An 11,358-nucleotide genomic window follows, 5' to 3' on the forward strand; every position below is an offset into this window, starting at 1 on the left:
CATTGCTACTCCTGTACCACGTTCCTGCCTGATCCTTGGCATCCAAAAATCAATTGACCTCAAATTTCCATAAACTCTGCATATCCTGCCCTTAGGACAGTGAGGAATAGTGTCCCAGTTAGTGCAATGCTATTACGGCGCTATTGACCCAGGATTGAATCCAGAGCAGCCTGTAAGTTTAGACCCTCTCCTTGTGACCTGTGTAGGGTTTCTCTGCTATCCTCCCGACTTCCAAAATGTATGGGGTTGGTAGGTTGATTAAGTGTAATTGGGTGGCACAGATTTCGTGGGCTGAAAGGGCCTGTTACAATGCTGTATGTCTAAATTTAAATTTAATTTTTTAAAAAACAGCAAGGTTAGAGGCCCTTCCGGCCCATGAAATCTGTGCCACCCAATTAACTTACACCCTGTTACTTTTTGAACAGTGGGAGGAAACTGGAGGCCCCGGGGAAAACCCACGCAGACACAGGGAGAACATGCAAACTCCTTACAGGCCCATGAGCCTGTGCCCCATAATTCCGGTCAATTTCAAACACTGGGAGGAAATCAGACCATGCAGACAAGGGGAGAATGAACAAACTTCTTACAGACAGCAACAGATTATTCAAACCCTTCTCGTGAGATTGGCCCCTCACTCTGGGCAGTGGAAGATTAGGACAAACTCCATCATTCTCTCTCCAAATATTTCTTAATTTAAATTTTACATTTTAAAAGAGTGACTATTTTAAAAAATTTAGACATACACAGCATGGTAACAGGCCCTTTCGGCCCATAAGACCCTGCCATCCAATTAACCTACAAACCTGCGTTTTGAAGAGAGGGAACTCACGCAGACACGGGGAGAACGTACAAACTCCTTACAGGCAGCACCAGGTTCGAACCTGAGTCACTGGCGCTGTAACAGTGTTGCACTAACCAAGTTTCTGCAATAATCTGATTTAATCCATAAATGTGTTATCCTGAATACTTCCAACTTCATCCAGAGAGGATTAGGAATTAAGATCAGATTTCAGATTTATTATACATATGTGACATCACAAACATTCCTGAGATTCTTTTTCCTGCAGTGAGATAATGTTTAAATTATGATAATTATGTAAGATAATGTTTAAATTATGATAAGATATCATCCAACACATTCCTGCAATTTGACCTAAGCACGATTAAATGTTATTCTGTAGAACGTAACATTGCTGAGAGTGACGTTGGCCTGTTCCTTGCTGATTAGGGATGGCAATGAATGCAAACATCATGTGATGCATATAGGTTGAAAAATTAATAAATAAAAGTGAGCCAGTTTAGCATTGAAATGGTTCCAGCACTTGGGATTAAAGATCACATTTCATAACAAAAGATTCACAATTTTTAATTGATGTTGCTCAGTGCCAAACTTCACCCCGGCTTCTTAAAAGAAAAGTCCCTAGAGGAAACTACGATCCCAATCACGGCTTGACAAACCATTGAATCACAGCATCAGAGTTGGGGGAAGTTGCACATAAGTTAAACACAGAAATCTGCAGCAGGCCCTTTGGCCCACGGTGTTGTGCCGACCTAACTGACCCTAACAGGGGCCTAGAATTTCCCTATTACATAACTCCCCATTTTTCTCAGTTCCATGTACTTAAAAAATCTGGGCCGAAAAATGGCAGATGGAGTTCAACCACGGTAAGTGTGAAGTGGTTAATTTTGGTAAGTCAAGTATTATGGCAGAATAGAAAGACTCTTGGCCGTGTGGACGATCAGAGGGATCTTGGGGTCCGAGTCAATAGGATGCTCAAATCAGCTGCTCAGGTTGACTCCGTGTTAAGAAGGCATACGGTGTATTGGCCTTCATTAATCGTGGAATTGAATTTTGGAGCTGAGAGGTAGGACCCTGGTCAGACCCCACCTGGAGGACTGTGTGCAGTTCTGGTCACCTCACTACCAGAAGGACGTGGAAGCCATAGAAAGGACACAGAGGAGATTTACAAGGATGTTGTCTGGTTTAGGGAGCACGCCTTATAAAAACAGGTTGAGTGAACTTGGTCTTTTCTCCTTGGAGCAGCGGAGGATGAGAGGTGACCTGATAGAGTGTTTAAGGTGATGAGAGGCATTGATCGTGTAAATAGTCAGAGGCTTTTTCCCAGGGCTGAAATGGTGGTCACAAGAGGACATGGGTTTAAGGTGCTGGGGAGTAGGTACAGAGGAGATGCCAGGGGTAAGTTTTTTACACAGAGAATGGTGGGTACGTGGAATGGGTCACCAGCAAAGGTAGTGGAGGCGGTTATGATAGGATCTTTTAAGAGACTTTTGGACAGGTATATGGACGTTAGAAAAACAGAGGGATATAGAAAAGCCTAGTAATTTCTACGGTAGGGTCATGTTTGAAGCAACTTTGTGAGCCGAAGGGCTTGTATTGTGCTGTCGGTTTTCTATGTTTCTATGTTCCATCTGTCTCCATCAGCGTTGCCGGAAACACATTCCATACACCCACCCCTCTGTGTGTGAAAAACATACCCCTTACATAGCCCCTGTACTTACTCCCAAGCACCTTCCATGTTAGCCATTCCAGCCCTGGACTATCAACACTGTCTCCTAATTTCTTGGAATTTCTAAAGGTATGAACGTAATTGTTATCAAATATCACGTTTGATGGAGAGAATGCTTTAGTTATGTGGGTTTATGAGGTTCAGCACTTATAATAAATTCTTTATTGGGTTTAGAAATGCTCGTCTATCTTCATATTTCACCCATCTTTCGTGCTCACTGAACAGAGAAGTGAACCAGATCTTAAAGGCTCTTTCCCCCTTGAAACCAGGCCACAGCTGTTTAGAGGCTGCCATGAAAGTGAGGAGAAACTCATCTACAACCTACAAAGAGTGAAAGCATTCCCTGGGTGATGACCTGCCCTGAATGAGCCTTGCCTTGTTGGATCCACTCTGAGGTACAAGCAATGAATGAGGCCGGGGCTGCAGTGCGTCTTATTTGTGCTTCAAACAAAAAAACCCGACAACCAATGACGAAACCAGTGATGAAGTTTCAAATATCCAGACCTAACGCCGAGTCAGGATGAGGCCCCTTTAATTGACATCTCATTGATCTTCACAGCACTCCCAATATTTTCAGTGGCAGGTTAACAAAGGTTGTAGGTTGCAACCAGAAGGCTGCAGCTTCTGTCATGTGTGCAGAGAGAGAGAGAGAGAGAAATATGACATCGTTTGATGCCAGAAAAAGTTAGGTCAAAGGTGAAATCTCCAATGGGCAGAAATGGTCGCTTGCACAATCTAATTGGGATTAAGTTACCCTTTTGTAGCAAGGACATCATCTCGCCATATTAAATACAAATTTTCAGCTTTGTTCCAAATAATAGGATAATATTCAAATAAAATTTTATTTTTCTTGCAAGCACTTTCGCAGTAACTGACCACATGGTATCTCAATGGGTCCCCTTCTCTCTCTCTCTCTCTCTCTCTCTCTCTCCCTCTCTCTCCTTTCTCCCCTCTCTCACTCTCCCTCCCCCCCCCCCTCTCTTTCTCTCCCTCTCAACATGGAATGTCAGCCATTTGTATGCTACCAGACTTTGGGTTTTATTTTGGAAGGCTAGTTACCATGCTCCTGAACGACAATGACCTCGTGGATTATCCTCTGGTCTTTACTCCAATTACTGGCTCCCAATTCCACTCAGGAACTGAGAATAGACTGGCTGCAGAATGGGAAGGAAACAGCAGTTTTAATGAAGCTGAAACCATCTTTTTCTGGCAAGTTCCTTCATTGCAGTTAAATTTGAACACACGGAAGCTACTGTCACAGATGCTTTCGAAGAGATTTGAGATGTATTTCTTCAACTAAAACATTGAAATCTATTGAATAAGGTTATAAACCAAGTTTATAATGGGAGTCTAGGGTAGTGTTGAATAACCTTCATGCAGATGTCATTCTCCTCAAATTTCATTGGTGAATGTTCTGGTTTTAAAAGTATTTAAAACACTGTAGTCTTAATAATATTTTAGATGCTGCAAATTTTTTCCAGTTCGCTGCATGAGGATTCATTAGCCTTGGTTTGACAACACGGTTAGCAGCTGTCAGGGAAGCTCTACAGATTACACTCCAATGCAAATCATTTTAAAAATGAACATATAGATATATATAATAAGGGAAAATATAACAATGAAGCTCACTTAACTTCTGAGAGCAATTATCTTTGAGGCCAGGTATGAACACTAATCCTTCACCATCTATGGAAAATTCAGCCAAATCCACTTGTACTAGAACCAGACAAATTTTCTAAGTACTCAATGGATCAATAAATTTGAGGAAAGGAAATCAGCTATGTTTCAGGTGGATGGCCTTTCACTGTGACCTTTCAAATTGGGCCCAATGGCCTGTTTTCTGCTCTGTGACTCCATAACCGAGCAGCAGGTTAGCACAGCAGTCAGCACAGTGCTAGTACAGTGTCAACCACCCGGGTTCGAATCTGGCACTAGCTGTAAGGAGTTTGTACATTCTCCCCATGATCTACGTGGGATTTCCCAGGGTGCTCCAGTTTCCTCCCACTCTCCAAAACGTACAAAGTTGTAGGTTAATTTGGGTGTAATTAAGTGATGTGAGTTTAGTTGGCTGGCATTGGCTTCTACTTTATTGTAGATCATTTTTAAAAATTACAAATCTTAAATAACTTTTTTATTTTTGCTTGATGTTCACACATACATCCTTTCCCAACCATATGTTGATGGCAAACTTGAGCAGAAAACCTTCCTGATTTTGTTGCCCCCCCCCCCCTCTGAGAAAAAAGAACTTGTGTTATGAATCATTTGCTCATACCCCAATTATGTACCAAAACAATTAACAAGCAATATGTTTGAAATGGCTGATTGGAGATCACCCCAATAGGTGAGAGACACACACGAGACTGGAATTTGGAGCAAAAACCAAACTGCTGGAGGAATTCAACATGTCAGGCTCGGGCAGCGACAGTGGGAGAAAAAGAATGGTTCATGTTTTGGGTTGAACCCCTTCATCCAGGCTAGTCAGGCTAGTTCTAACATGAGACATCAACCATTCTTTTCTTTCCGCTGATGAGGTTTGGCCTGATGAGGTTCCTCCAGCAAATTTTTACCTGATTATTTAAACTCTGCTCTTCTCTCCATGAATGCTGGCGCACTTGCAGAGTGCACAAGCAAATTTGTTCAATGTACAGATTTTATAAGTACATTATTGATGTTGTATGTTTGCAGGAAGGTCAGAGAGATCATTGTATTTTACCTTTTTAGGCCATCAGTTTTGACTACCAACACTGTGATGGAATTGTGTTATTATTAATCTTCAGTTAAAAATTCTATATATATTTTTAGTAAAGTTATATTGTGGGTTTAGACACAGGGACACACAATTACACTCAGAGAGGAGCCATTTTGGAAGTCACAAAGTCTGGGAAGCAACCCCAATGGAACTAAAAGTGTTTGTTTCTTGGAATATCTAGGACAATGGGGTTGCTCAAGGAGGACATTAAACAAAAGGCTCTTTGTTGTTAGAATGGAGACTCTGATGGGACCCATTTAAACAAAAACAGGCTTTTGCTTGTGATCACAGACTTATCAAAGCTTTGCCTTTTGGAAGAGATATGTCATCATGTGGTAAAGACACTTCAAGGCAGAAAGCATTTTTGAATATTAAGGAACTCATTTCAAACTGAAGTCAGAAGATGCCTTACTATCCTATAGGTAACACAGGAATGAAAAACAGAGAGAGGTGAGGTTGCATATTGTATTCTCCTTATCATGAGAGATACACAAGTGGCACTTCACTGTCTCTTTGCAAAAGAGGGCAGTTCTACTCTGCCCATTTCTACATGACACTTCATTTGATCCTTGTCTGGTTTTGTGAAATCGTTGCGGAAGAAAAAGAAATACTGAAACCTCCATGCAAGAAGGGGGAAACAATTCTCTGAAAGCCACTCTACAAGAACTTTGTGAGTTTTGAGAAGTATGATATCTCAAAACTACCCCATAATTGTGTTGAGCAACCATTTAAAGAATGTGAGTCTCAAAACAAAACTGACTGAACTTTAAAATGATCTCTTCAGAATTATGCCTGAACTGTAATGGTTCACACACACTTGTGCATAGTAAAGTTGTTAGAGTTAAGTAAGAAGTGTTATATTATAATCAAGTTGTTTTGAATATACCATTGTCTTGGTGAATTTCGATTGCTGCTGGTCTGGAACGTAACAAGCACTCTACATAAACCAAAAGTTCATCTTAATTCTCAAATTGGAACAAACACCATAATTAAACCTTACAACATTTTCCATTTTGGAGTTTCAAACATCCTCACGTCTGTTCATTTAGTGGGAAGATGGAGTCAGTTGTTGCTGTTATTGAATCACTATCCACCAGGAAGTCCAGGGTTGATAATCCTATGGTTAATAGAACAATGTTAGGCTGTCCATTTTACTGGACAATGTTAACTCATTGCAGACACGGTGTTATTAAACATCCTATTTATGGAATAGATTACTTTGTGCTGCTACATTTTTGCTATTCTTTGTGCCAAAATGTATCTTTGCGTGTTCTGTGTCAATCTGTCGAAACATTTCACTTTTTTCCACAATTATTGCTGGCCTTGACCCTTGGGTAATCCCTGGCATGAACCATTTAGGCTGTTGGGAAATAAATAGCTGGCAAATGCTGGAAATCTGGAATCAAAACAGAGAATGCTGGTAAAACTCAGCAGGTCTGGCATCATCTGTGGTAGCAGCACGGACAGAGGGTCTTCAACCTGGAGCATTCACTGTGTTTTCTCTTTCCACAGATGCCGACTGACGAGCTGATGGGTTCCATTATTTCCTGTTTCTGTTTTGGTTGACCCTCCAGCTCTGCCTCTACCCTCCCCTGGGCACGGAACTTAGTCATCAATTCCCTCTGAGCCTCTGGTGGCACATTTGGATTTAACGCAACCTTTTAAAAAACTTTTTAAAATCTTGCCTCATAAGCCAAGATATTGAAACATTGTTTTGGAAAAGTCATGTTCATTTTGTTTCAATTACTTTACAGGAAGGTTTTAAAAAAATGTTCATTTTATGTGTGTAGAATTAAAAACACTTTGTATCTTAAAGATTGAAAAAAAAAGATTGTAACCTTCTGCCACAAATGCTGCTCTGCTCTGAAAATTATTTCCAACATTATCCATACTTCAGTTGAAATTTGTAGCATCAACTGTAATTTGTTTTTACAATTTCCATTTGTCTATTTTTGATATGGGGGGGTGAGAGAGAGAGGGGGGGAGAGGGAGAGGAGGAGAGAGGGAGAGGAGGAGAGAGCTAAGGGTAGAGAGAGAGAGAAGAGGAGAGAGATAAGGGTAGAGAGAGGAGAGAGACAAAGGAGAGGGACTGGAAATTCGAGAGGGAGATATAGGGAGAGAAGAGAGTAGAGAGAGGAGAGAGATGGAGGGAAAATACATCCCCTTATGATAATTGTGGATTGGAAAGGGGGAAAGGATGATTGAAAATGACAACAATGAGAATATAAACACATAAAAATTCCAGGCTCAGTTCATTGTGAGGTACCGTTCCTCAGCCAAATCAAATCTCCAATAACAGAAATTCCAGGAGGTTCATCCATTGTCTCACTGCCTAAAATGTCAACACCTCATGTACAGTAAATATTAGAATGTAGTGGTAATTTTGTACCAAATTGTATTTGAGATTTCTGCTCCCAATGGTTAAAAGAATGAAATGACGAGTATTTGCCCCGAAGAAACTTTGGATCGCAGAAATTATTCTTCATTCGATCTTAAATCCATGCAGGGGATGGAGGATTGGTTGAAATATTAATTAGTTAAACTGGATGATGGGACAAACGAGCAGACTGACTTTGTGTTTTAAAATGAAAATAAATTTTGGCTTGTTTCACAAATGTTCTCAATTTTCCTTTGGATGGGGAAGGAGGCCATTCTGCCCAATCCTGTACATACGTGCGGACTCTCCATCCAAATCCTTTTCCCTATCAATGACCCGATTCCCCGGGGTCATTTACAGTGGCATCCGGGGGTCACAGAGAGGCCGTGCAAACTCCACCGAAGGAGCAGAGGGTCCGAGAAGGCGGAACTATCGTACCTCCCGGGACACTTAAGAAGCCTAATGATCACCGACATTATTCCCAAATGAGGAGGGTGAGGAATCCGGAGGCGCACTGAGGCCACACTGGATGATGACTCGAGAGTTCCTTCCTCACTTGCGGGGAGATGGGGGGGGGGGGGGTCCATTCTCCACGTTAACGAAGACCTTTTGCCTTTTGCAAACCGAGAGGTGCTGACCCATGACATTCACCGGCTGCCACCGCGGGACGTGTCTGGATCAATGGTGCAGAACCCCCGCCTCAGTCCCTGCCCATCGTGCTCCGTAACTCCCGCACAGACCAGGGGCGCAAAGTGAAATGACATCACCGTGCTTTGAAAACCCCTTCCAATAAAAAACTCGCAGGCTCAATCGGTCATGAATCAGTGCATTTAATTCATCACAGTACAAAAATAAATAAAAATTAAAAAAATGTCAACGTAAGATACAACTGCCGCTGTTCACAGCCCTTGTGACACCAAAATCCTCAACTTCACCCCGCTCTCTCGCGCGCACACACACACACCCTAGACACACATACACCCTTCACACACACAGACTCTATACACACACACACTCTACACACACACACACCCTACACACACACTCTATACACACACACCCTACACACACACACAGACCCTATACACACACACCCTACACACACACCCTTCACACACACACCCTTCACACACACAGACTCTATACACACACAGACCCTATACACACACACACCCTACACACACACATCCTATACCCACACACACCCTATAGACACACACACCCTACACCCACACATCCTATACCCACACACACCCTATAGACACACACACCCTACACCCACACATCCTATACCCACACACACCCTATAGACACACACACCCTACACCCACACATCCTATACCCACACACACCCTATAGACACACACACCCTACACCCACACATCCTATACCCACACGCACCCTATAGACACACACCCCCATTCACACCCTACACACACATCCTATAGACACACCCCCATACACACACATCGTACACACACGCAGACCCTACACACACATCCTACACTACACACACACATACAGGTACAACAAATAACACCGTTTGGTCAACAGAGAGTTTCACTTGTTTTTAAATAACAGATTGCACTGGGAAACATCTTGGTATAATTAGTAGCACTTCCAGAACGTAGACTGAAGTCCAGCAGATAGACCTCCGCGAAAATGGCACAATCCTCGCCGAATCCGCGAGAACCCCAGACATGTGCATGGGAGAACGTCAAGGAAAAGCCCTAGCCCGGTCTTCATGTTGATGAAGACTTATTCAGACGTTTCACCTCCAAAACAGAGTCCAACCCCTCCACCTTCTCCTCTTGCCATGAGGCTTCCTGGAGGTGGCGAGAGTCCGTTGTCCTAAGATGCTGTCGGGGACACAGATACTTGACATGCACGATAACCACTGGAGCAAATTAGAGGGAAGGAGAGAAAGAGACGGTTTGGTTTTTGGTGGAAAACCAGGTTTAGCAGCATGGAAATAAACCTCTTTTGGACTAAGAGCCGGTGGAGCAGAAGAACCCAAAGAAGGTGGGTGCAGAGTGAAGCGAACCGGGTCCCCCCCGCCCCCCGCCCGCCCGCCCCCAGTCACCGGTCCAGGCCGATCAGTATCCGGCCGCGCTCCTCCTGGCTGCTCTCGTTCTTGAGGTCGGCGAAGACCTGGGTGAAGAAATGGGGATCGGCGTTGATCTGCAGCATCTTGGAGCTCATGGCGTCGATCATGCGGAGACAGCGGTCCCAGAACGCCTCCTTGCAGCTCTCCACCAGGAAAGGTTTGAGGGGGTAGGAGATCTCGTTGCCCATGTAGGAATAGGAGAGGTAGAGGCAGGTCAGCAGGGTGGCCTGCAGTTCGTGCTCGGTGGCGACCTCCGAGGAGATCACGTCCCGACACAGCATGTAAACAAAGACCACGTTGGCCGGCGTGACGAACCCTTGGTCCTGCCAGCCTTGGAGAAGCAGCGAGCGGTCCACGCCGCGCAGCCACTGCACCGGGTCGGCGTGCGACAGCTGCTTGAGGCGGTAGCAGCGACGGCACAGGAACTCGCTCAGGCACTTCAGCAGTTCGCTGGTGGACGCCTGCACGATCACCCTCTTGGGGCTGTGCGAGGGGCCGCGGGGCGTCTTCTTGACCGACGAGGCGCCGTTCCTGCTGCCGGCCCGTGGCTGCGCCAAGGCGGACAGGTTGGCGCACGACAGGGACTTCTTCAGGTTCTCGTGGTTGAGGTGGGCGACGTTGTTCTGGTCGTGGCTCGGGTTCACCTTCTTGCACTTCTTCTTCTTGGCGGAGGCGGCCACGAGGCGCTTCCAGGGCAGCGCCGACAGGATGGAGTGGCGCTTGGCGTTCTTCTCCTTGGAGTTCCTGCTGTTCTGCACCGCCGTGTACTGGCCCACCGTGGCCGAGCCATCTTCCAAGAGAGCCGCCTTCCTGTAGCTGGGCGACAGGGACAGCACGGTGCCCATGGCTGCGGGGCTGGGGCGGCGCCGCTGGACCAGGCTGCCGAGGTCGGGGCTCACTCTGCGCGGAGCGACGACGCACACCCTCCTCTCCCGATCTCCACTGCCGCTTCGATTTCAGCGCCAGGAGCAAACATCGGGCTTAATCCCCGGCTGCTGGGGGTAGTGGGGGGGGCCGGATCCCTTCCTGCACGGCGTGCAATGCTGGGGAGGGGGGGGGGGCGGCAGGGCCCCCTCCGGGTGTGCTCCGGAGCCGGCTCTCCCGCGGAGAGGTGACCCAGCCCGTCTCCGCCGTCCTGTGCGCTCTGCGGGGAGGGAGCGGTCCCCCTGCGCCCTCTCTCTAGGCGGGCGGCTGCATGTGGACGCCGCTTCGCCGAGGGGGGGAGCGGTCTCTCTCCCTCCCAGATCCCCTCCTCCTCCTCTCTCGCCCAGCAACTGCTCCTTCCCCACTGACAGCGGATTTTTTTCCGCTCTCTCCGCCTCTTTTCTCCCGCGCCAGTCACAGCAGCCAACGCCATGCAGAAAGGCGGAGTTCAGTCCAACCCCCCACCCACCCGGAACGCCTCCGAGGGGGGGGGGGGGGGAGACTCGGCATCAAGCCACCGGCAGAATGCAGCCCCCTTTCACGTGGCCAAACATTTCCCAGCTCTTTCCGCAGCGTGGCCGAGAGAGAAGGGTGTCTGCACGGCTCAGCCCCTCACCCGTCCAGCCCAGCCTTGATCGCGGCGCGACAGGCGCTTCCAACTCGGCTGCGCTCC

The 11,358-nt window shown here is 46.1% G+C and overlaps 1 protein-coding gene across 1 annotated transcript; it reads right to left on the reverse strand.

The window, feature by feature from the left end:
- Positions 1–8,466: 8,466 nt before the first annotated feature.
- LOC138746712 (cyclin-dependent kinase 5 activator 1-like) lies at positions 8,467–11,143 on the reverse strand. Its single transcript, XM_069905038.1, has one exon. The coding sequence runs from the start codon at positions 10,604–10,606 to the stop codon at positions 9,734–9,736; it is 873 nt and encodes a 290-aa protein (XP_069761139.1). The 5' UTR covers positions 10,607–11,143; the 3' UTR covers positions 8,467–9,733.
- Positions 11,144–11,358: the final 215 nt, after the last annotated feature.

Source organism: Narcine bancroftii, chromosome 12 (genome assembly GCF_036971445.1).
Source record: "Narcine bancroftii isolate sNarBan1 chromosome 12, sNarBan1.hap1, whole genome shotgun sequence".
Taxonomy (NCBI): domain Eukaryota; kingdom Metazoa; phylum Chordata; class Chondrichthyes; order Torpediniformes; family Narcinidae; genus Narcine; species Narcine bancroftii.

Coding starts and splice junctions, on each gene's coding strand:
- LOC138746712 (XM_069905038.1), bottom strand. CDS start 10,606: ATGGGCACCGTGCTGTCCCTGTCGCCCAGCTACAGGAAGGCGGCTCTC.